The 25,668-nt window shown below is 41.8% G+C and overlaps 1 protein-coding gene across 1 annotated transcript in view; it reads left to right on the top strand.

Moving 5' to 3' along the window:
- The window catches only part of LOC142385593 (thyrotropin-releasing hormone-degrading ectoenzyme-like), a 303,046-nt gene that overhangs the window by 5,229 nt on the left and 272,149 nt on the right, over positions 1 to 25,668 (top strand). The window contains exon 2 of the mRNA XM_075472253.1: positions 13,258 to 13,502. Coding sequence (XP_075328368.1) covers positions 13,258 to 13,502 — 245 coding nt within the window. The remainder of the gene's footprint in view (positions 1 to 13,257; positions 13,503 to 25,668) is intronic.

Below are 25,668 nucleotides of genomic sequence, written 5' to 3'. Positions count from 1 at the left end.
GAAATGGTTTGGAATAATCATTTGGAGACATAACTATTTGCATTATATTTAATAGAAAGCCATGTTTCCCATAGAAACAGAAAGCAGCAGAGATGGGCACATTAACCCATTAATGTAAAAACATTTTAATCCTGTCGAGAACTTCCCCCGATAACTGTCTCCCTGCAAAACTTGTGAGCATCTAGAAATCTGAGCTGCGTTTAAAATGAAGAATGCTTATCTTCACATTTGGCCGCAGAGATTTCCTTAACGAGGCTAATTAATGGCCAAAGTTGCTGTTTCAGCCCAAATTTTTTGGAGATGAGCACATGGTGAGAAAGCCTCAGAGAAAGGTCTGAGCAACGCGAGTTTTCACGCTGGTCATCCAGGCTAATGTGAGAGATGGATAAATCGGCCTAATTTGGGAAGAGGCTAATTAAAAGCCCCACAGCCTCCCTTGTGTTTGAGCACACTGAATTAAGAGGTGTTGTTGGGCGCCAGGCAGGTCTCCCAAGGTATCCTCACAATAAATGCGTAATGAAAAGAAAAGATGTCAACATGTTTGAGCCCAGAAAGCAAAACAATGAGTAAAAATAGACGCATCTGGTAAAAGAAGAGAGGGAGGAGGGAAAAATACTTTCATAGGGTTAAAAAAAAAAAACAATCTTTGATTCAAAGAAATATACTTGTTTCAAAAAGAATTCTGAAGACTTCAGAATACATTACATACATACATACATTGCTAGTTCTTGGACTGATTTCAGGCCCTGCAGGCAGCCAATGATTTGAGTTCACGTCAATGATAATGAACATGCAGAAGGGCTTTCCACTCTAATTTATGCTTCCTTCAGTCCTCGTTCTCCTGTCCTGCGGCCGTGAGCCTTGGATGTTCCAATCCCTTAAATCATGGAGGAGAAAGGGAGGCGATTAGCTTTGAGCAAGGAATCTGCGCTTTTGACGTTTTTAACATCACTTCGATCCTAATGTCTTTATTGATCGGTCAGCTGATCGGATAGGATGGTGAAGGGTGCAGCCAGACAGCTGGGAAACAGCTCTACTACACTAACCTTTCAGTTATATCGTTGTTTTTAAAAAATTCCATTCTAATTTCACTATGGTTCATTAGGGGGAAAAAGAGAAAATAGGACCGTTGCAGCCTCGCGGTTATCATTATTCACACTGAGCCTGAAAAGGCTCTGAGACTTCTTTTGATTTCAGACTTAATGTTTAAGCTGCAGATTTTTATTCATAATGTAACGAATGCAAGACTTTTGAATTAAACAAGTGACCCTGGTTTGATTCCTTTGTGGAAACACCGTTTCATTTCCACACTCTTTAGTTCTCATTAGACTTTTCTCACTTTTGTTTTCAGTCGCTGTTTACTTAGGCTGCATTTACTTCTGCTGCCAGCACACAATGATAGAAAGCTGGAAAATAATGATAGAAATAGATTGTTGGCTTTTTTTTTTTCAAAGAAACAATTCAAAGATGTGATGATGTCACTGCCATTGTTTGGGCAGACACTCATCACATCGGTACCCAAAGAGGCTGGTTCCGAGCACAGACGTGAGGTAGACCCAACTGTTACTCAGTTTATTTTTCTCTATGGAAAAGAATATTTTACAAACCTCGCTTCCAGAAAAGTTTTCTAAAATACAATGACATTTTAAATCTCTAATTTGTTATTTGAACCTTTATTTCTGAGACAAGTACAAAAAATGGCCGTCATTGCATTTACAAAATATAAAAAAAATCTAGAATTTGATGCAGTAACACACTTAGAAGAAGTTGTTCGAGAGGCAAAAAAAGAAAAAAAGTTTATAGAATCTACAGTAACAGCGTTCTGGAAGCTTCTCCAACCAGCAGGTTACCTGCTGACAGGTGAGGGTGTCAGGATTGGGTATAACAGGAGCATCCAGCAAAGGTTTAGTCTCTCCAACAAGGATGGGTCGTGGCTCACCACTTTGTGCCAAACTCCATCAGAGAATCATCAATAAGTTCAGAAAATGTTTCTCAGTGAGATTGTAAAGAACTTTGGTCTTTCAGCATCTACAGAGCAGAATATTGTGAAAAGATTCAGGGAGTCTGGGGAAATCTCAGTGTGGAAAGGCCAAGGACAGAAAGCCCTGCTGGATGAGCTGGGAGCCCTCAGGCAGCACTGCAGGAGAAACCGTCATCACGCCACCATGATCCATACAGCCACATGGGCTCAGGAGGAGCTGGGAGAACCATTTCCACTCAACACGGTCCACGGCCGCATCCAGAAATGTGAGCTGAAGCTGCACCACACCAGGAGGAAGCCATATATCAGCTGTGTGCAGGAACACGGCCCAGTTCTGTGGACACCAGCTCTTCTCAGATGGACAGAAAGACAGTGGACACGTGTTCTGTGGGCAGATGAGTCCACGTTTCAGCTGCTTCTGGGACAAACTGCTGAGAAAGAGCATCCAGGCTGTTCTCAGCGTCTGTGATGGGGGGGCATCAGGGTCCATGCAGTGTTTCCCGCAGGAAATTGCTTAGTGAAGGTGGTGAGTCGTTGGCCGGGGGGGGGGGAGACTTGGAATGGGACGGGGGCTGTTAGAGCAATAACGAAGCTGTTTAAGGCTGCGGCTACACGGAAACGTTTTTCACTGTAAACGATACTTTTTCTTATCGTTTCGCTGTCGCGGCCACACGGAGCCGGCGTTCCCACTACCCCAAAACGATAGTTTTTGAAAACGGGTTCCAGAGTGGGAAAGTTTGAAAACGGCCTCGTTTCGTTTCCATTGTTACAGCTAAAACGTTTTTGCGTCAGTCAAACGTTGACGCTGTGAGCCAATTTTAACACTTCTCTATTGTCTCACAGCGTGACGTGACACAGTGGCGTGTGTACTGCATCGTTTCATCGTTTTCATCCGTTTTCGTCTGGACCTGAGTCTTTACAGCAGCGCGTTGCCGTGTGGTCGCAAGAATTTTCGTACCCGTTTTAAAAAAAAACCTCGTTTCGTTTTCGTGTAGCCGTAGCTTAAGAGCTGTAACACTTTTTTATTTACATTATTAACTATTTACATTAACAACCAGTAGGTGTCACAATTCAATGTTATCAATGATGTCTTTTAATGTCTAAGCCTGGCAAATCAAATCAAATCAAATTTATTTGTATAGCACATTTCATGTACAAACAGTTCAAAGTGCTTTACATAAAATAAAAGCATTGCAGCAGGGAGTGGAAGAAGCATTAAAAATACATAAAATAATATAAAGAGAAACTAATAAAATCATTTAAATAAATTTAAAATCAGGCAACAGTCTAGATAAGTTAAAAGATATTTCATGCATAGACACATGAGAAAAGAAATGTTTTTAACCTGGATTTAAAAATGTCTCCATTTGGTGAAAGTTTAATCTCCACTGGCAGTTTGTTCCACTTATTTGCAGCATAACAGCTAAATGCTGCTTCTCCATGTTTAGTCTGGACTCTGGACTGGACCAGCTGACCTGAGTCCTTGGATCTAAGAGCTCTGCTGGGTTTATATTCTCTGAACATATCACAGATGTATTTTGGCCATAAACCGTTCTGGGATTTGTAAACCATCAGCAGGCTTTTAAAATCTATTCTGTGACTGACTGAAGCCAGTGTAAAGATTTTAAAACTGGTGTGATGTGTTCAGATCTCTTAGTCCGGGTTAAAACTCCAGCAGCAGCGTTCTGGATGAGCTGCAGATGTTTAATGCTCTTTTTGGGAAGTCCAGTTAAAAGAGTGTTACAGTAATCGAGTCTACTGGAGATGAATGCATGGATGAGTTTCTCCTGGTCTGTTTGGGAGAGGAAACCTTTAATTCTGTTGATGTTTCTGAGGTGGTAAAAAGCTGCCTTGGTGACAGCTTTGATGTGGCTGCTGAAAGTCAGATCTGAGTCTATCAACACTCCGAGGTTACCAACTTGGTCAGTGATTGTAAGGTCCCGAGTCTCAAGATATTTACCAACGCTGACCCTCTTCTATTTGCTACCAAACAGAATGATCTCAGTTTTGTCTTCATTTAATTGTAGAAAATTATCTCTCATCCAGGTGTTTACTTCCTCCAGACACTGACACAGTACGTCTGCTGGGCTGCAGTCGTCCGGTGACAGAGACACATAAAGTTGTGTATCGTCTGCATAACTGTGATAATTGATGTTAAAATTCTGCAATATCTGACCCAAAGGGAGCATATACAAGTTAAACAGAAGAGGTCCAAGAATTGACCCCTGGGGGACTCCACAAGTCATGACCACCCTCAGATTCATAGCTGCCAATTGTAACAAAATAACTCCGGCCTTCTAAGTAGGACCTGAACCAGTTAAGGACCGCTCCAGAAAGTCCAACCCAGTTTTCCAGCCTGTGCAACAGCATTGTTACTTCGGTTTAAAAAGAATTTTTTTTTTTTTTTTTGGGAACGTTGGCAAGGCGGCAGTGCGACTTTGCTTGACTATAATGCGCTGCGGGAAACACTGCCATGGCAGGGAGGGCTTCATCTGTGTGAAGGTACCACTGATGCAGAGCTGGATGTTGGAGTTCTGAAGAGACAGATGCTGCCATCAAGGTGACGTCTTTTCCCGGGAGGTCCGTGGTTATTTCAGCAGGACGATGCCAGACCTCATTCTGCAGGACTTCCAGCAGCTTCATACACACAGAGTGTGTGAGCTCCACCGGCCTGCCTGCAGTCCACATCTGTCCACATCTGTCGGACTGCTGAGCAGCTGAAGTGTTGGAATGGACCCAGATTCCTCTGAAAAACTACAACGATCAGTATCCTCAGTTCCAGAACCAGTGAAAGTGTCATTAAAAGGAAGCTGATGGAAAACAATGGTAAACAACTTTTACTGTGTACAACTGAGTGTGTTGCTGCGTCAGTTTTTAAACATTTGGTTAAATCTTCTAAAAACTGGGAAATTGGTCAGCGAACGTATTGTTTTCATTTTATTTCAGAGAACTTTTAAACCGTTGTCGACATGGGGTTTATGTATACATTAATTAGTATTAGGCACTAATAAGTAAAGGTTAACTGTTTTAAAGAAGCAGTTATGTCTATTGAACATGCTCAGAGGGTCCATAAGTCAGTAAAAATACTGCTGTTTGAGCATTTTAGTTAAATTATAAAACCTCAGTCGTATTTTAGTTTCACACTGATCTTCAGGCATCCGATGCACTACACAGCAGTTAGTGGACCTTTTCAAACCTTTTAATATTAATCTTCATTTTTCAACTATCACTTCAAAATTACATTGTAGGGAGGGAGAGCATCCTGTTAAATCAATGCAAATCCCTCATCCCCATCTTATAAGCTGATGAGAGCTGCCGAATCCTCCCAGTTCTTTCCTTGTTCGTTTCAGGATGCCAGTGGCCAGTTTGATACCATAATGGCTAAACTGGAACCACTCATTAAAGACATCACTAATTTCTGCTGTCCTATTAACCCTTTATTCTTCACTGTGTTTGTCATAAAGTTTTGGTGGTTGGGAACAAATTATTTTCGATAATTATCTTTATAGGTACAGTAGGTCTGAGCAGTCAAACTGTCAAAAATCCTTTGATGTAAAGAAATAACATAAACTGATGAGGTGTTCAGGGTTCCTCTGTTCTGAACCAAATTAAAAGGCGTTTTTGGAGCATTTGAAGGCATATCGAGGTGTGGCCCCTTGTTTTCTGACTCACTGAAAACTCCTGGAACACATTCCTTTTAACCCCCAGCGTTTCCTCTCCTTGTCAGCAGGCTCTGTGTCCATATTGATCATGTCTTTCATCAAGAACAAGAACAAGAACGCACGAGGTGCTGCAGACACACAGTCTGTGCTTAATTGTTTGAAGGATCGCTGATGTGTGACAATGGAACTGTTCCCACTGCTGCAGGCCACGTTCCCATAATGCAACGCTGCTCAGACCACAGCTTGCTCCCCCGTTTGTCCTCAGTTAGGACTGTTGTATCCATTTTAACAACTTAAGTGATACACAAGAGAAATTAAGTGTTAAACTTTCCAAGAAACTGGTAATGAAACGAAGTTAGGTGTCTTTTTTCCCCAGTGTTTACCACTCCTGTCGCCCCATCCAATTTTTTTCCCCCCACAATATTCAGCGTGCTGATCTGGGGTCCGTTTCACGTAGCAGGTTCAACCAACTCTGAGTCTATTCCTGATCTCTGAGTTGATCTACTCTGAGATAGAAAACCCTGAGTTTTCGGTTCCAGAAACGCTGATTTGAGTGAGGTTAATCAACTCTGAGTAAGTTCACCTTGAGTTTAGCGCGTGCACCACAACTTTAAAAAGCCAGCATCAATGGAGCCCCGATTCGACGAGTCACCTTGGCAACGGGGAAGATGAGGGGCTACGTTTTTCACCAACCTTGAATTGGAAATCTTAATGCGCTCATACGGCGAGTTTCAATACGTTTTTAGAAATAAGTGCAACACCCCTGCTGCTGCAAAAGTGTAAGTTTAAATGTAGTCCTTTGCAATCACAATAATATTACAGGGAAACTGCTTGAATGGTAGCCCATTCATTTATTTCATTTAGGTGCAATCCCGCGGGGGAGAAGCGCACTGCAGCAGTTTAAGATGAAATATATAAACATTGTTCAAACAGGTGAGACCTCGGCATGGAGGTACCTCATTTTCATCATGTTTTACACTGTAAAGTAAATATTAAGTGGCTATTTGACTGTGCAGTTATTTTATTCCCAACATAATGCTGTTTTCACACACATAAACTATGTCTTCTCATCTATACCATATATCCATCCATTATCTATACCGCTGAATCCGTCAGTCGGGTCGCGGGGGGGCTGGAGTCTATCCCAGCGGTCAATGGGCAAGAGGCGGGGTACACCCTGGACAGGCCGCCAGTCCATCACAGGGCCACATAGAGACAAACGAGACAAACAACCATGCACACTCACAGTCACTCCGAAGGACAATTTAGAGTCATCATCTATATCATGTTCTGTTAAATAATTAAGCCTATTTAAACTAACACAGACTTCTACTGAGCCAACAGAAAGAAGGCAGATGCCCGTAAAACGGGTGGTGCCCAGCACCACCACCTCTAACGGGAGGGCAGTGGCTGAGGGAATCCCCGGAGGGAGTCCACCCCCCTCACATGAGTGCCTTTATAAAATATAATAGGCCAATATATGTCTTTTTTAAGCCTATTCATACAAATATTTATTTGTCTTTTATGTCTTTTTTTTTCTTTTGTCCCAACACATTCTGATGGTGCCGCTCAAAAAGATAATTGTCTGTAAATGCAAAAATCTATGCGCGGTCTGATAACCATCTCCGACGAATATTTATTTCTCTGCGCAATAATGCTGCACCTTCCTCCACGGGATCGTTGTCAAAAGGACATGTTCGTGAAAAAAGTTGCCTCCTACTGTATCTAATGGACTTCTAGAAGTAGAAGAACTCGCTCTGCTGACTGAATGAATGAGGAAATCAAATGGCGTGTGTGTCTGAAAGAGGGCGGAGACAGAGAGAAACTCAAGGTTTCTTGAATAAAACCTGGTCCCGACCAGGTTAGGTTCAGAGAGTCTGTTACTATGGTAACTGACCGTGAGGTTAAGTTACCTCTCTTTGTGAAACAGGCTAGAGTTACCCCTCTTTCTCGGGGTTGAGTTACCTCCCTTTGTGAAACGGAAAACTCAGGGTTTCCCTCATTTCAGGGTTAACCTAGAGTTTTCACTAAACCTGCTACGTGAAACGGACCTCTGGTGAATCTACAGTCTTTCAGAGAGAAAGATAGCCGTGATTGGCTGTTTAACCATTTTTTAAATGTTTTTTTATGGCTTATTCACTCCGTGCTCCGTGACAGTCGGCTAAATTCACACAGAGTTTGCTGCTGCTAGTTTTGTGCAACATGACGGGATATTTTTCAGATTTTGATGACGACTTTGAGTATGATGGATTAAATAAGGTCCTTAGCAGAGTAAATAAGCTGTGCTGTAGCGGCGCGTGTCGATGAAATCATCCCAGTGGACGCGTGTGTAGAAAGCCCCCATAAGCTCCCTGATAGCCCCGGATAACAACAACACGGCAGCTCTGAGCTAACAGTGCAATAGTACGCGTTCATTTGTCTTAAAGTATTGATGAAATAAAGACAGATATTGCCTTATTTAGAGGCTGTATTGTCTGGATTGTATGGATATATGCGGATCTCGATTAATCTAAATATCGTCCGAAGGACGCCGACTTTCACCAAACTGTTATCAGTGAGTAGATGAACATATTTTATGCCAGAAATAAGGTCCATGTCAGGTTTTGGGGTTGAGGGTGGTGAAGGTGTGGGGAAGGTAGGACACGGATGCGGACTTCAAAAAGAAAACTGGATTTATTCACAGGACTCAAAAAACAAAGTACAAACCAAAGGCGCGGCTGAACTGGATATCAAAAAACTTAACTGGGGATAAATACTTGGAAACAAAACAAAGGGCTTAAAGGGGCACTAGGTAGCATTTTCACCTAAAATTATAGCCTTCAGGAGTTTAACAAAGGCTAAACAAGTCAATAGTAAGCGAATGAAGCCTGTCTCGCTCCCAACAGGGGTCTGTATGCTGAAAATCCCATATGTAACTTCGGCAGGAGCGACCTGCTTCTGAAGTGTCGTGATGCGCGAGAAGAGTCGTTTGTGTTTACGGCACTTAGCTAGGTACTGTATGCTAGCTGTAGTTGTAGCTATGTGTTCGCTTGCGTTGAAGAGCCAACACCAAGCGTTTCATATTCTGCCTTTCACAGACTGAATATGAAACGTTCGAGGTTGGCACTTCCCATCTTTGTGAAATTTCTCCAAGCGTGATCTTGTTCATCTACCATAGTGATCTGCGTTTTAGATCGTGAAGAGACAGGTGATGATGGTGCTCTAATTCCTCCTGAGTTCGAGACGTAGCCTAGCTTCAGAAATACACGGACTGACCTGATTAGAATAAGAATAGCGTTTTGATCCGAACAAGAATTGTTATCTACAAATGAAAATTGATTCATTTGTGATTGTAATCGGAATAGTGTAGAGCTAGTCTGCGTTTATTGCGGCGTGTATGTTGGTAGTGCCTGCGCGCATCTGTCTAAGATGTAACTTTTGTAAGTGTCTGCTAATACAAAGGAATCACTCCACGAATACACCATGAGGGAAGAATCCCATTCAAGATCAGCAACAGTCCATCCATACATCCATACATCCATTATTTGCCGCTTGTCCGGGGATCGGGTCGCGGGGGCAGCAGCCTGAGCAGAGAAACCCAGACGAGCTGTCCCCGGCCACTTCCTCCAGCAACAGGATTATAGCATATTGTCTTGAGTTCTCTCTACAGAAAATCTCTGATTATAGTATCTTACGTGGGCAGTCTACACTTGTGAATCAGATGACCTAACTGCACTGACTAAATAACACAATGGCAGCATTCGCCATGATGTTTACTTAGTGGGTGTGTACAGGTGGGGATTTTTTTGTAGAATTTCAGTTTGACCAATAGAGATCGCTATACTGCCGCTAAACTACCTTGTATCCCTTTAACATGGCATGGATAAATAAATAAATACTTAGCTTTAGTCAGGTCGTGGCATGGCATGAAGGACAAGGAGCGAACAGGTCAGGAATATCTAACAAAGAACCGACAAACTGAGAGGGGAGACTGGAAACTAAATAGGGAGTGAGTGATTAGGTGCAGCTGGTGAAACTGGACAGGTGAGGGGAATTAACTAATTAACAGGCATGGGAAGTGAGGGGAAAACCAATGGCAAGACTAAAAATCAACCAAGACATGAACACAAAAACGTAACCTAAAACATAAAACTAAAAACATAAGTCCCATGGCGTGACAGTCCAGGTTTAAAAAATCAGAACTTCCCCTTTAAACTCAGGAAACCCTGCAACACAGACACTTTGGAGTATTGTTATTCTTATAATGAAGGAAGGTGAAATGCTGACTAAAAGCATAAATGCACATAACAATAGATAATTTGAACACATTAAAACGGCTGACTGAGTCAGAACTATGTTTGGTACTAAAATCTGAACAACGAACTGACTGTATGCAAACAGAACTTTGTTTCCATTTTCATCTACACGGTTCACAGGTTCCCTCATCAGATAGAGGGTCTTAGATATTCAGTCAGCAGACTCCCACTCCTTCTTTGTGGACAGTTCTGACTTCTTTTGCAAGCAAAGATCAAACCATCCAGGCTGGCAAATGGATGTCTTCTTCGAGTTGTGTAATATTTTTCTGAGGAGACATAGCAGAGGCAGTGTCTTTTGGCTGATTCTTCATGTTCTCTTGTCTCAGGGTCTTGAATCCTACACATTGCACCTTTAATATCACCGTTGCGTTTCTGTCGGTCATTCTAACTGGACCGGTTTGCATGTGTTACCAGTGAAAATGATGAGGAGATGAAGGCAAGCAGGTCAGACAGCAGAGATCCCCGATGCAGTTGGCAAAATGACTGTTTCTTTTAAATTGTCTTTCCTTTCAACCCAGCTGGCTAACGCATACAGCATATTTGTTGTTTTGTGACTCCTTGTTTCTCTCCAACAGAGGCAGAGCACAATGTTGGCATGACTCATAGACACAGAGCACATGACTGAAAACTGACCACGGAATCTCACTTTCGCTTGATGGAGTGGTTCAAACTCCATGAGAGCATGTAAAATTGAGCGGTTGGTGAATTTAATCTGGTAAAAACCTGGCTGTTATGAGAGCTGGTGATGCTGAGCCCAAACAGTCGAAATGGACTGAATGAGAGACTGCTTTTCCTCAAACACTCCCTTCCCCTTCAGGTTATGTATGATACAGGCTCATGTATAAACATTTTGCATTCGCTTGGCATTCGACAGATGATTAATTCTTGAAAGAAAGGCCTTGTTTTCATTGCATCATTTCAAACCAAAAAAAAACCCTGTTTAGCAGGGCAGAATGAGTGCAGACCTTTTGATATTATTTTTAAGTATGCACTCCTGGTACACCCACAGAGATGACCCACAGAGGTCCTTTCACTCACTGCAACTGATTAGACCTCCTCTCAGGACTGTGTGGGTGCACACGAAAGCTCGACTGCCTTATCTCTCACGTCCTTTTACTGCCTATGTTGCACCTGCTTGCTTTGGCAATTTTCTGTGAGCAGGGTGTTTGGTGACATTTTTATTTTTACCAGCAAATTCCCACTGTTTTCCCAGAGTTCATGTCTAATCAGCCAGGAGACGTGTAAGCCCCTGCAAAGCTTTTGCAGGACCTTTAATGAGTGAGGTTCTCTGCTTTCCTGTCAGTTTTAACAATTACCGACGGCCTCTGTTTCGCCATCATCTGGCCAGTCTGAATTCAGAGCCTCACACGATGAAAAATGGATGAACCTGGGTAAGCTGACGCTCGGGAGCTCTGCTGAGGTTTTGTTTCCTTTACCGCCTGAAACATTGTGAAACCTGTCACTTTTTAAAGAGCCGCACCATTTGTTGAACATGTGGCCCTCGTCCCGTCACCATGGCAACAAGTCCAACATTCAAACCAACAGCTGGTTGTGGGTTAGGGGTTGCTTAGCAACAACTTTTACCTGACAGAACGTAAATGAGGTGAAACTGCTTTGAAATTGTCCTGTTTATGAGCCAGTTTCAGCCCAGCTTTAGCTGTCGGACAGATGGCCTCACATCTGACTCTAGAACACTTTGGTCTCCAGAGGAGTTGATGGTGGACTCAATGACTGCAAGGTGTCCAGGTCCTGTGGCTGCAGAACAAGCCCAGATCATCAGCCCTCCACCACCATGCTTGACAGTTGGTGTGAGGTGTTTGTGCTGATATGCTGTGTTTGGTTTCCTCCAAACGTGCTGCTGTGCATTATGAGCAAACATCTCCACTTTGGTCTGGTCTGTCCAAAGTAGGGCTGAACGATATGGACAAAATTTCATATCTCGATATTCATGCCAGATATCTCGATATTGATACGATACTATATGACTACGGGTTCGGTGAAAACCAAGCATTTTTCAGAAAAATAAAAACATCATAAAACAAAAGAGTGCAGTTTTATTGATTAATTTTCGCAAAGCGCGACCTGCACAACACCTCGCTCTGGTCGACATCTTCCTTTCTAAATCCAAAATACCTCCAAATAATGGAGGATGATTTATGTTTTGGCACAAAATTAGATTCTGCACTGCCACCGGCCGAATTATCTTCCGCGGTCATGTCACTTTTCTTTCGTTTCTTTCGTTTTGATTTTGCCGTGAATTCCCCGTGAATGTGTGTGGCTGTGTGCGTCTCAGTCTACTTCTCCCTCTCCCACCCTCCTATGTTTGTCATTGGTTGGCTTCAGCTGTCGATCCACAGCGGGAAATAAGCTTTGTGGTTGGCTGGCGGTGGGGTGCGTTCAAGCGCAATCTTAAAAGTAATGTTTATGGTGACTGCCGGAGCTGTATAAGCAGGGCGAGCGCGGGGGAAATATATCGTTTATATCGTTGCTTTTTCGAAATTACTTTCTTGAATGTTCATATCTCGATATAGATACGATAACGATATATCGTTCAGCCCTAGTCCAAAGGACATTGTTCCAGAAGTCTTGTGGTTTGTTCAGATGCAGCTTTGCAAACCTAAGCTGTGCTGCCATGTTCTTTTTAGAGAGAAGAGGCTTTCTCCTGCAGCCCTTCCAAACAAGCCATACTTGTTCAGTCTTTTTCTAACTGTGTTGTCATGAACTTTAACCTTTAACGTGCTAACTGAGGCCTGCAGAGTCTGAGATGTAGCTCTTGGGTTTTTGACCTTGGGGTGACCTTGCTGGGACGTCCACTCCTGGGAAGATTGACAGCTGTCCTGAATGTTTTCCACTTGTGAATAATCTTTCTCTCTGTAGAATGATGGACTCCAAATAGTTTGGAAATGGCCTAATAACCCTTCCCAGAATGATGGGCAGCAACAGTTTTGTGCTGATCAGTTTTTGTTTGGCACGATTTTTTCTTCTTTTGTTTTTTTCTTTTGAAAGAACGAGTGTGATTTTTAATGTGTTGGTGTAAACCAGAAATTGGATTTACCATATGTTAAGTTTTTATTTATCTTTTAATTTCCTGATACTTAAAACTTTAGAACTGAAAGGTGATTTTGCAACTACCTGATATGTGGTGCAATTTCAAAGGTACATTCTACTTTTTATTCACTTAGGAGTGAGTTAAATGATGGTTAAATGATACATTGAGTATGTTGCGCAAAATATAAAATATTTGTTGCAAGTTCTGTTTCCTTCATGTCTCTTTAAGGAGAAACAGAATCATCTAAATGTTCTTCTTCCTCCCCTCAAGGTGGACCGGGTGTCTGTAACAGCGGAGGGAGGCACCGGCGGCCGTCCTGCAAACAGGCCAGGGGGCGGAGTCATGCGCATCCACCGCCACTTCCACTTCCCGGCCAATCAGATGTATGTGGTGGTGCTGCACCGTGAGATGAAGCCGATGAGAGTTTACCGTCTGAACGTGAGCTATGACGCTGCCATCGAGGACGAGTTGCTCGGCTTTTTCAGGAGCTCATACACCCTGCAGAGAGAGAGACGGTACACACACCACAACGTACACACAAACACACGCGCACTTGTTTTTCCTGCAGCAGCAGGTGGTTCAAGCAGAAAAGGTCAGAGCCTCACATCCACAGCATTGATTAACCCACACACAGCTCTCAGTTTGTGTGTGATATGGTGTGTGTTCCACCTATCAAGCCCCACACACAGCTACCTGGCCCCCTCTCCATGAATCTCCCATAAGCCTCTGAGTTGTTTCCACATTAGATTTCATCCCTTTGGTGCTGATGGGGAACACACTGTGTGGTGATACATTTATTGTTTCAGGCATGAGTTTTTGTCTGTGTGGCCACTTAAAGGACTTATGAAACGAATTTAAATTGTTGGAATTTCACAGTTTTTGCTGCTGATTCTAAAGGTTCCAAGCCTTGCGATTAAAATGAGATATTGTCTGGAGAATAATTTATCCGGGAAGTCATGTTAAAACGGGCTCAAAAGGAGCCACATTTTGTCTTTTTGTGCGAATTAATTTTTTTATGCGTGACGTCATAGGGTTGACACAGAAGTTCTGGTAGTCTAACTGTAATGTTGACACAGAAGTTCTGGTAGTCTAACTGTAATGGCGGCGTCTATGGCTAAGACATCAAAGCACGGTGGAAAATATTGTGTTGCTGGAGGGCCAAATGGTGTTAGTTGCAAAAATAGCAGCTTCACTGAAGGCATCTCTCTGCACATGTTTCCCAAACTAAAAAATACTGGAACTGAGGCTGACAAGGAGAAGGCAAAGACAAGAGCACGGTGGATCGTATCACTGCCTGCTGCCGCCTGCCGATAGCTGCACCTGTTACGGTGTTTGCTGCTCGGAAGCAGGGGACTGCTCGGTCTGCACTTCGGTCTACACACATATCCAGCTAGAATTTAGCGCCGTTGTGAGTGGCTGGCCGTCTACCTCTGCTAGCTTTTTTTGTTTTTGTCATGTTTTTATCGTTTTCATCACTACTGATGCATGATCGCCTGAGTCTCTTGAAAATCAGAGATTCTGTGGACATAATATCGATCACGTCAACGATCAGACAAAGCCACCGCCACCTGTTTTGGCGTCTGTACCCTCTTACCTATGGCATCTACCTGGTCGGTTGCCACGCAACAGCCGTCGCAGAAGACGTGGAAAGAGAGGTGGAGTAATATGCCGGCTGAAAGCCCACCTGGCTTTGCCCTCCACCAACAACGCTCGCCATCTGCTGTCTGGTCTCTCCGGTGATTGCGCCGGCTACGACATCCGAGGCTCCGTGGATCAGTCCTACCGATGGCTGCTGTCAGTCGTGCCGAGGCCGGGTGCCCATCTCCCTGCCGCCGACCCGTGAGGATCCGCAGATGGGGCCGCGCACTGGAGGATCTCCGACCCATTAATCCACGCCATTGTTTATTAAGCTTACATTAAAACCATGTTATTATCACATACGTTTTTTTTAAGTGGCTGGATTTCAAAGTGCCACTTCGTTAGGTTTCAAACGTGTCAATGACAGCGCAGCAGAATGCCATATCTGCGCCGGCATGTTCAAATCTTTTCCAGTTTACCACAGCAAACATACACTATTGTATCATTGGATTGATAGCATCTTAATAATAATCAGTGTGTAGTAGGAGCGATGGCTGTTTTGTGCCCGCCGATCCTGTGCCGAAAATGGTAACTTTCATTTCCATTACCCATACGGGAGGTGCAGAGAGCCTCTACAATATAGATATTAAATCAATTTGTGTGGCTTAAATTCAACGAAAGTTTTTCCACATAATGTTAGAGGTGTGTTCTTTCGACCTGCTGATGTTTGTATCAGAATTTTGTTTCCTTTATGAGATATAAGTCCATCAAATGTATGTTGTTTTCACAGCCAGCCATACTAGCAAATAAGGGAGTCAACCCTATGACGTCACGGTCATGTGGCCAATTTCGCACCAAAGGCCACATAATTCACACTTTTAAATGGCCGTTTTAACAAGTTATGCCCGGAAAATTTAGTTCAAGTTGGATTGATGGTTTTAGAAAAAGACAAAAATTTAATTTGAATGATAGATGAACATTCGTTTCAGTTCATCTTTAAGTGTGGCTGTGCGTTACCATGGTGACGCAGCATTTAATCATTGTCTGTTCTACTTTTTTGACAAAAAGCACAGTTATACATTAACGAATGAAATCAGAAAAGCTCCCTGGTGCTTGGATAGAGTGAGACCATTACCATGTCTGGACCCTTCTGACTGGCTTTAACCCGTTACTGACAAAACAGTCCAAGAGATCATCTCCATTCTGAGTTCATCAACGTGCTGCCTTGATGAGTTTCCCACTAGATTTCTAAAGTCAGTGCTGAGCAGTTTGTTACCACAACTCGCTCATCTCGTCAACATTTCACTCTCGACTGGAACATTTCCGAAGGCCTTAAAAACTGCTGTCATTTCTAGAGAAGAGCAGTCTTGATGCCACAGTACTGAACAACTACCGGCCCATATCAAACCTGCCATTCGTAGGCAAAGTCCTAGAAAAAGTTGTATACCGACAGCTTAGTGACTTTTTTCTGTCTAACAATGCTTTTGATAGTTTCCAATCAGGCTTCAGGCCCCACCACAGCACTGAGACAGCTCTGATCAAGGTGACAAATGACATCCACCTGAACACAGACGCAGGCAAAGTCTCAGTCTTAGTTCTGCTGGACCTGAGTGCTGCCTTTGACACAGTTGACCATGTGATCTTACTACAGAGGTTAGAAGACTGGATGGTTCAAGTCCTATCCCGAGGACAGGAACTATTTTGTTGAAATCGGTAACTGTGTCTCAGACCAAATAGCTATAACCTGTGGGGTTCCCCAGGGGTCAATCCTGGGACCCCTATTGTTCAATCTGTACATGCTTCCATTAGCCCAGCTAATACACAGCTATAATGTGTCCTACCACAACTATGCAGATGACACTCAGATCTGCGTGTCACTGACGGCAGGAGAAGACGGGCCTGTAGATACATTGTGTCACTGAATCGAACAGATCAGTGTGTGGATGCAAAACAATTTTCTCCAGCTAAACTCAGACAAAACTGAAATCATTGTCTGTGGCCCACAGAAACAAAAAGAAAGTGTTATCAGTCACCTTGAATCTCTCTCTAAAACCTAATAATCAGGATAGAAATCTCGGGGTAATATTGGACTCAGACCTGAACTTTAACAGCCACATTAAATCAGTAACATCAGCAGCTTTTTACCATCTAAAAAAACATTGCCAGAATCAAAGGAATAGTGTCTAAACCAGACTTAGAGAGACTAATCCATGCATTTGTCTCCAGCAGGTTAGACTACTGTAACGGCCTGCTCACTGGGCTCTAAACGGGCTGTAAGACAGCTGCAGTACATCCAGAACGCTGCTGCTCGAGTCCTGACTAGAACCAGGAAATACGACCATATTAGTCCAGTGCTCAGGTCTCTGCACTGGCTTCCTGTCGCTCAGAGAATAGACTTTAAAACAGCTCTGCTCGTGTACAAGTCTCTTCATGGTCGAGCATCAAAGTACATCTCTGACAAGTTAGAGCCATATGAACCAACTCGGGCTCTGAGAACCTCAGGGAGGGGTCTCCTGCTGGTGCCCAGAGTCAGGACTAAACAAGGTGAGGCTGCGTTTCAGTTTTATGCTCCTAAAATCTGGAACAGTCTTCCAGAAGATGTGAGACAGGCCTCAACTCTGACAATGTTTAAATCCAGGCTGAAAACAGTTTTATTTAGCTATGCAAATCGCACCTGAAAGTATTTAATCTGCACTCTTCACTTTTAATTTAATTAGTTAATGATTATTTGGATGTTTTAATGATTTTATTTGCCTTCTTGTGATTTTATGTAGCTGTAAATCACTTTGAATTGCCTTGTATACGAATTGTGCTCTACAAATAAACATACCTTGCCTTTAGACTTTTGCCGTCTCGGTATTACTCAGGTTTTTGGTAATTTGTGCTTTAACTGGATTGTGCAGCGTCATTATGATTGGGACATAAACCACTTTCACTGAGTTATCTTCTTGTTTCAGTGAGGATTTCGATTAATATTTCAACATAATTTGCAGCCAGTAGAGACCTAAACTACTCCTAAAGATTGGTTTGAGATATCTGGGTGTATTTTACCCAAAATAAAGACATTTTCAGTACTCCACATGGAACGATGGGAATGGGAAAATATATTTGTGTCAGGTTAGAGCTTCTCATTGTAGTCTCTTTTGTCTCTGGAGCATGCCACAGACAGTCTCTGTTTTATTTATATCAGGAATCACACGCTTCTGTTATTAGAACAAGCAGTTTATATCTGCATGTGGTTTAAGTTACATCTGCCACCGTCGTCCAGAAGAGAAAAACCAAACACTTCACTGACGTGTTTAACCAACTCTCTGAAATGATGGGGAGCTGTGTAACGAACAGAATATATGGATTTTGATTCATGCATGTCCTAATATAATATCTCTACTGGTGTTATTACTGTTGTCTTTTTGCTGTAATCGATATTTGCCAAAATTGGATGGAAAAGCTGATGAAATGAGCTTTTCCATTGCTGCAGTAAAGTTTCCATTAATCTTAAAAGAAATGCATTTCTTTTTTTTCTTTTTTTTTTTGCATTTCGTTCCACTGAGCACTAGGGGGCACAGTTTGTATATCACATGAAAATATGCAGCAAGTCCTCCCAATTTATCTATAACCATTTTTTTATAACCATCTAGGTCATTTGCCCATAGCCTTAAATACAACTCATTATGGCGTCCTTAAATTTGCCACCCCCACAAGCAACTGGAGGGAAATGCATGTCGTGTTAGCGTTTAGCGTCATTCTCAACTCACTTGTTTATGAATGGGGAAGTGACGCAAGATTTAAACCAACATGCGACAGCTGCTTGTTCACGTCTGAGTTAAGTTCAGTTCATAACACAGCACTTCACTGAACTGAGTTTAGGCAATAACAGTGTTTGGTTGGGGTTGTAAAAATATTCTGTTCTGGTTGCCTTGTTGACATGCAAAACTTGGCTTCCTGGTTGCCTTAAAGCTGCGGTCGGCAACTTTTTTTTAGTCATATTAGCTTGAACTGTCATGGGATTCTGGAAGTAGAATATTAAATAGGCTGTTTAGGAAAAATAACGAAATCTGTAGCTCCCTCTGAAGCCTGTAATCATGCTTGCAAAAACCGAGCGCTCCCTGCTGTTTTTAACCAATCAAGTTAGGGTGGAGGAATCCTACCTGTCAATCACAGCTTGTGCACACGCTGCTGAGTGTGAGTCTGCCCCAGCTTGTGTGCGCTCACACTGGTGTGAACTCACGTGCACAACCTCGTCCACAACCTCGTCCACAGAGGGGGAGGGGTTTGGGGGGCGATTCGGAGCTTGTTAGAGTTTGGGGGAGGGACCTGAAAGTTGTATCAGTTCGAATTTTCCGACTTTAGACTCGCAATTTTGAAAACCTGCCGACTGCAGCTTTAAGGCAGAAACATCACTTAGGGTAAAAAAAAATCAAAACAATCATAGCCGGGGCTGAAATCCATTCTTACAACGAAGCCGTCAGCTTCGTCCACGGCATTTTTACACTTAAACAGTTGCTTTCACAACCACTAGCGGTCGCATACTTTTTGAATATGATTAGTAGTCTTGGCTTATCTGCATGATCATATGACCCTAAAGTACATTTAGGGTAGACAAAGACGAAGCTTTTACTTCAGGTACTTCCTGCACTGTAAATTAAAATCCATTTGAATTTAACTGGATAGACCCTCGAGTTTTTTGCAGCGCTTTTTTTGTTAGAATAGTGTATGCATACCATGTACAACAGCAGACCAGACTGATCTGAAGTGGTTCAGAATGAATAAATCAATCAATTGAAGGATGATATATCACTCTGAGAAACGATTATTCCAGTACAACCAAATTTGATAAACAGCACGATTATGTAATTAAAGTGTTGTGTTTAAAGTGGTAAAATGAAAATTGTTTTCCTCTGGCATGCTCAGTATGAAAAGTATGCATTATTTTTTCTCCTTCTTCCTGCCCAGTCTATATAGGGGTCTGACCTTTATTCATCATGTCTATCTTTCCCATGGCGGTTATAGTCGGCCCAGCTTTTAATTGAATCCTGGTTTTATTTGAGGATACACAAAGTATAATGTAATATAAAAATGAAAGGTAAATGTAAAGGATAGATGTGGTCACTTGCTGTTTAAGGTGAAGCCTCAAAGCATCTCTGGACCCTAACGGACTCCCATTTTAAAGCTATGGTAGGTAATCCTAGAGAGCTAGCAAGAGAGCTAGCAAGATTCAAAAGTGTCCCCTCCTCTAAGCTCCATCCCCCCTCCCCATTCCGTCAGTGCTTCATCCAAAGCCGGTAGAACCGCGTGCGCACACGGAGCAGGGAGCCGACAGAGGGGGGCGTAGGCAGAAAGCAGAGGCATTTGATTGGTTTTTTGTAGGCGCTCCAATCGATCTCGGATTGGTCAGCTTTTTCTCAGTCCTGCAGCTGCCACAGAGGTCTGATTATTTTCGTCCCTTTTTCTAAATACATCTTGTATAGATTTCTCTCAGGATACACGGACCACTTCACCCAGTATTACAAAATGTGTTTCTGAACAGGATTACCAACCATGTCTTTAAATGGTGACATAAGATGGATAGGAAAAATAACGAATAACTTTTGAGAGAGAGTCCAAGTTCTCAAAGTCTGACTTGATTTGTTGGAATAGTGTCATGATAAATTTTCAAATTGGCAAATAAAGAGCCGAAGTGAGGTTAAGATCTTCAACTTACAATGAAACGATTTAATCAGCAGAATCTTTACATAAAAAAATGAAACTCAAGCCAAAAAAAGGTTTGGAACTTTAAAGATTCAGTCTGGATTTGTTAAATGAGTTTTCATGGGTTGCAGTGCTGTACCCACCAAGATGTCACTGTTTGTTAGGTCCTCATTGCCATGTAAACCCTCATCCAAAGGGACTCTGAGCATCAGGAAAATGTCACTCTGCGATGTATTTAAAGGATTCATGAACAGAGCAAGATAATTGCGGCTGTTTGTACAGTTCAGTACAAACATTTTTACCAACTCAACCATTCTGACTGTGAATATAAGTTCATGTCAAGAGAAGAAAACAACTGGCCATGGCTTAATCCAACTATAAAGCAGGGGTTTGGCTCTCATTTAGAATTGAAGTTGCTGATTCTAAGTACAAAACACCAATATCTTACATTCAAGTTTAAGAACTGAAGAGAAAAGTTGTAGTCGTAGCTTTTAGCCAAACTCCAAAAGGCAAATAACATTACCACACATAACTTTTCATTCACAAATCTACAAATGACCAAACAAAAAATAAAATTCATTGAACATTGGTTTAAATTAGGCCTATATTTTGTATTAAGCTTATCTTTTGTTTCCATGAAGTTTTAAGTAGCCACCATCAGGTGTTAAAAGGAGCAGACTAAATGTTTACATTTATACAATCTTACAAAATTTGGCCAGTAAGGTAAATTAAATCCATTTTCCTCTCCCACTCAATATCAACATAGATAGAATTTTGGTACAAGCGGAGCCGAGATTCACCATCAATCAGACTTTGTCTCTGTTTTCACCATCAGTGGTCCTATGTTCTTTGGCAGCTGCTGGTCAGATCAATTCTAGATCAATCTGGCAGCTGCTGGACCAGCAGAGATCGATCACAACACAACAACCTGCTAGTTAAAGTTAAATGCAGCAGCCGAGAGAAACCTGGTTACTCCCGACTTTGTGAGTAACCTGATTTGTTTTGTCTCAGAGTGAGAAGTTAACTGGATAACGAGGTCGGGTTTCTGTGAGAGCAATGAGGTCGGGTGGATTTGTCAAAATTAATCCTTGAAAAGGAGTAGTCAGTTCAGCTAAATAAGACATTATTAGTCAAATTCAGACTTGCACTTGTGCAAGTAATAAATTACTATTACCATTTAAAAATGCCAAACTGGGTTCACAAATGTGTTGACCTGATGACGAACTAGCAAAGCAAAAAGACGCACAAACACTCCGGATTTTTTGCCGAAGATAATTATATTCGGAAAAAAACGGAGCTGCTAAATGTCAGCCTCACAGCAAACTGCTCAGGGACTGTTCAAATTGTACCCTGCCAAGGAGTGTGTGTTTGTGTACAAAGCTCTGTTAGCTCAAGGATTAGCTAGATGCAGCGGTGCGGCTAATGCTAACACACACATGCTCTACTGTGAGATTTGCTTAATATCAAGAGTTTCAATAAACCCCTGGCTGGACTTAAATGCTTAAAGGCTGGGAGTGAGAGAATTAATAAACACTTACACTGTGTTTAAGCTTAAAATTGATCTGTATTCCAGTTTGATTTTGCGGTGACTGTCATCTGCTAGTGAAACCACTGTAATGCTGGATCGTTCCGGCCTCTGCTGCAGCAACTAAATGACCTGCTGGTTGTCAGTCTGCTGCTCACAGGAAACATCACATCATGTAGGGCCACCAGATGCCTCAGCGGCAGGGGGTGGATGGGTGGGGTGCTGGGTAAAAGAACTGTAAAATGCAGTAGCTGATCAGATAATCCTGGAGTGCACTGGAAAAAATCAAAGTCTTACCAAGTATATTTGTCTCATTTCTCGTCAAAATATCTCATTACACTTAATATAAGACACAACTGCCTGACAAGTTCTATTTCAGCCAGATATAGGGACTTGTTTGAAGACAATACATCTGGAATATCTTGTTAAATGAAAAAGTCTTGAAAACAAATTGTTTTGAGTCGGATTTGATATGAAACAAGCTTTTTTTGACATTTGAAGAGGTTTTTAAGCTAATTTCAAGATCACTTTTATCTCAAAAGTCCAAAATATCACATCTTATTTCAAGAAATCTTGACAAGCCGATTTTCACTAGTTCCATTGGCAGATTTTTTTGCTTATTTCAAGCAAAGACGTCTTTTATTTGTTGTTTTTCTTACTCATTTTTTTCCAGTGTGTTTTTATGAATAAATGGCATCCAGCATCTAGTTTTTTGCATGTAAAGATTTGATCCTAGTTTTATTTACTGCGATGAGTTTCTTTATTCTGTCCAGTGATACAAAGTGAAACATGTTGCCAAACTAGGGTACTGTTACATGATTAAGGTGAGCAGGTTTGAGTTTGAGGACATGTGAATGCATCCAGATGTGCCCAGATGTGACTACTTTTAACAACATAAAACAACAACTTGTCTCGTTTCTTTTTTTGTACGAAGCTTGAATGAATTGTAGTTTCTGTGGCATTCAGTCCACTCTCAGTGTGTTACTTTAATGTTTTCTAAGAAGATAATCTTTGGCCAAGTGTTAATTAATAAGAAAATTAATTCATTAGTTTAATTAAGACCGCTGGGATAGGCTCCAGACCCCCCCGTGACCCGACCGACGGATTCAGCGGGTATAGAAAATGGATGGATGGATAGCTTATTTGATAAATTAAACAGCATCATAGTGCTGACCAATTGAATGTTTAAAGAGAGAAGGTGATCGACCAATGATAGTAATTTTCTATAGCTGGACACGAAGGTGGGACGTAAAGAGAGAGACCCTGTCCAAACACTGTTTCTTCGCCTCCTTCCTCCTCCCTTCCACTTGATCTATGCTGTACAGCCATGAGGAGAGCGAGTGTATAACAGTAAGTGGGTATGGGGAGCGAAACGCTACAAAAATCTGATGCAAACATACTTGAGGCTGAGAGTGAGCAAAATTCTGGACGATTTTGAAATTCCAGCCGGACGCAATTTTTAGCTCTCAAAAAGAGGACATCTGGTCACCCTACATCATGACAAAAACAGACGGATCAATATTCTGCTAATGTATGGAAAAGTGTGGAAGGCAGGACCTCTTATACATATTTTGCAATACAGACGTAGATGTTCTTCAAATGTAGTACTGTGCACTAGTGTTGACCCACCCATCATTTTTTTATTTTTTATTTTTAAATATTTTGCTACCAAGTAGCCAGACTTTCTTTCTTTTCTTTTAAAGTGCTCTTGAGCAGTATTTCTGAAGGCTTTCTGAAGTTTTTTCCTTAGATATTAGCTGCCTTTACACTAATTTTCACAATGCATTATACGCATTTAAAAAAAAAAAAACAACACAAAAATGCACAGGGAAACAATTGTGTCAAAGAACACGAGTTAAGTTTATCATAAATGTGATTAATTTGGCAGAAACATTTGGAACATATGCAAAAGCCTGCATAGTATAGAGTACAGTGGAGCAGTTTATTTTTTTCTTCCAAGAGGCCAAACTTTCTGGTAGTCTCTTAAGGTGGTAGTCCTCCAGGCTTTCAGAGTTGTTCTTTGGACATTTTCTGCTTTTTCAGTGTTGTGTCGACACATAACAGACAACTTAACAAAGAAGCCATTTTAAATTGGATCTTTAGGCACTTTGTTCCCAGCAGCCTGTCACAGAGACACATCATTTGTTCCCACTTCTTTAGTTGCATCTATGTAAAACAGCAAAGATAACACAGTTTGACAGACAGCAACAAGGTGATTCCCAAAGAGCTAGCTGTTCGATCGTTTTCAAAATGCAGATGGAACAGAATAAGTCAAAGCAGTGATTCCTACATTGACTTTTATTTTACTGCAGACGGCATGAACCCAAGAAGTTTGATGTTCTCTCGTAACATTGATTTAACTTGTTAATGCACAGCCTTTTTTCTTTTGCTAACAGCTTCGGAAATGAAGATGACACCAAATTCTAAGGAGTTACTGCCTGTACTTTTTTTTGAAAAGATTAACATTATTCTTACAGCATTACTTTGATGAAATGTTTTCTAGTTGTGTGTTTGCGTTGTGTTGTGTTTGGGGCTAAGTTCCCTCCAAACAGAGTGCTGTCACAGCAGAGTTGTTTCAGTAGGGTTCAGACCATGGCCACTGTGCTTTAATTAGGAGTTTTGAGCAACATCGTACATCTTAATAAGACCTCAGAACACAGCCTGAAATATCCAGTGTTCTGTCCAGTTAACGTTCATACTGACTGACTCAGTCTAGGTTTCCCTCTAAACCCTCTAAATCATTTTCATATTAATTGCACTTTTTTAGAAGATGGTCATTGTTGTGATGCTGGTCCATATTGGGATGAGTCATTGTTCAGATAAGTTGAAATGTTACTATCACGTTTGGGATCCCTTCTCTTGTACAGAAACTCATAATTTTCTTATTTTTTTTCGTCATATCAGAGATCTTGTGAGCAACTTTTCACGAGACTGTTTTGCAGCTGACTTTGGCTAACGAGGAGAGGAATTACAGTTAACGAGGAATGTTGCCACAGCTAATGAGGTTGGCTTTGAATGGGAAAAGAGATGTTCTAAGATGGATGGTTTATAAAGAGACTACACTCTAATAAAGGACAGGGAGAAGCCGATTGGTTAAACACGTCTACCCCACCTGTCTGCTCTTCATCCCCAGCTCCATTCTCTGGCTCTGCTGTCTGATCTCTCCCTCCTTCAAACTGATAGAGTAATCCGATGTTGAGGTGAGATGTTTCAGATCAATACTGTGCTCACCCACTCTGCAGCCTGTGTGTCAGAGGGTAGCCTATCTAACATGGCCGTCAGCTGAAGCAACTTAATAAATGCATTCATTCTCTGAGCCTTTACAACACTCACACAAGCACACACAGCGTAGGAGGGTAATGGAGGTCTCCACAAACAGCGTATTGTTTTTTTCACCGGAGTGGGACCTGCAACTCTGTGGCCGCATGGGTCACGTCTTCTGCCCACTTTAGCTCAGAGTAATATACTGACGGTTATTGAAGAGATTTCAATGAAATTACATAGTTATTCATGTTCTGTAGAAAATGCAAAGGTGCCACTTACCTGCCATCCCCTGACTTTAGCTACAGTAGTTTCTCAAGGTTTGGTTTCAGTTAACGATTGTATTTCTTTTGATAAACTCAAGGCCAAACTATCCAAAACAGACAAGTGCACCAAAGTATAAAAAGGTTCAGAGAATGTTTGAAAAGCTGCACAGGACAATGTTAAGGCCACTGATGTCGCTGTGAAATTGTCATTATCTTCATTTTTATGGTCTGTTACATTGAGACTCCAGAGCCGCACAATCTCTTGGGGAGAGAAGGTAAACTCCTCCTTTCAGTAGATATTTTTCACAAACTGACACAATTTCCAAAAGGTTGAATGGAATGTCCCTGATATGCTGTCAGTAA

The sequence above is a fragment of the Odontesthes bonariensis genome, chromosome 8 (genome assembly GCF_027942865.1).
Source record: "Odontesthes bonariensis isolate fOdoBon6 chromosome 8, fOdoBon6.hap1, whole genome shotgun sequence".
Taxonomy (NCBI): domain Eukaryota; kingdom Metazoa; phylum Chordata; class Actinopteri; order Atheriniformes; family Atherinopsidae; genus Odontesthes; species Odontesthes bonariensis.
This window is presented reverse-complemented; position numbering and strand designations above follow the sequence as displayed.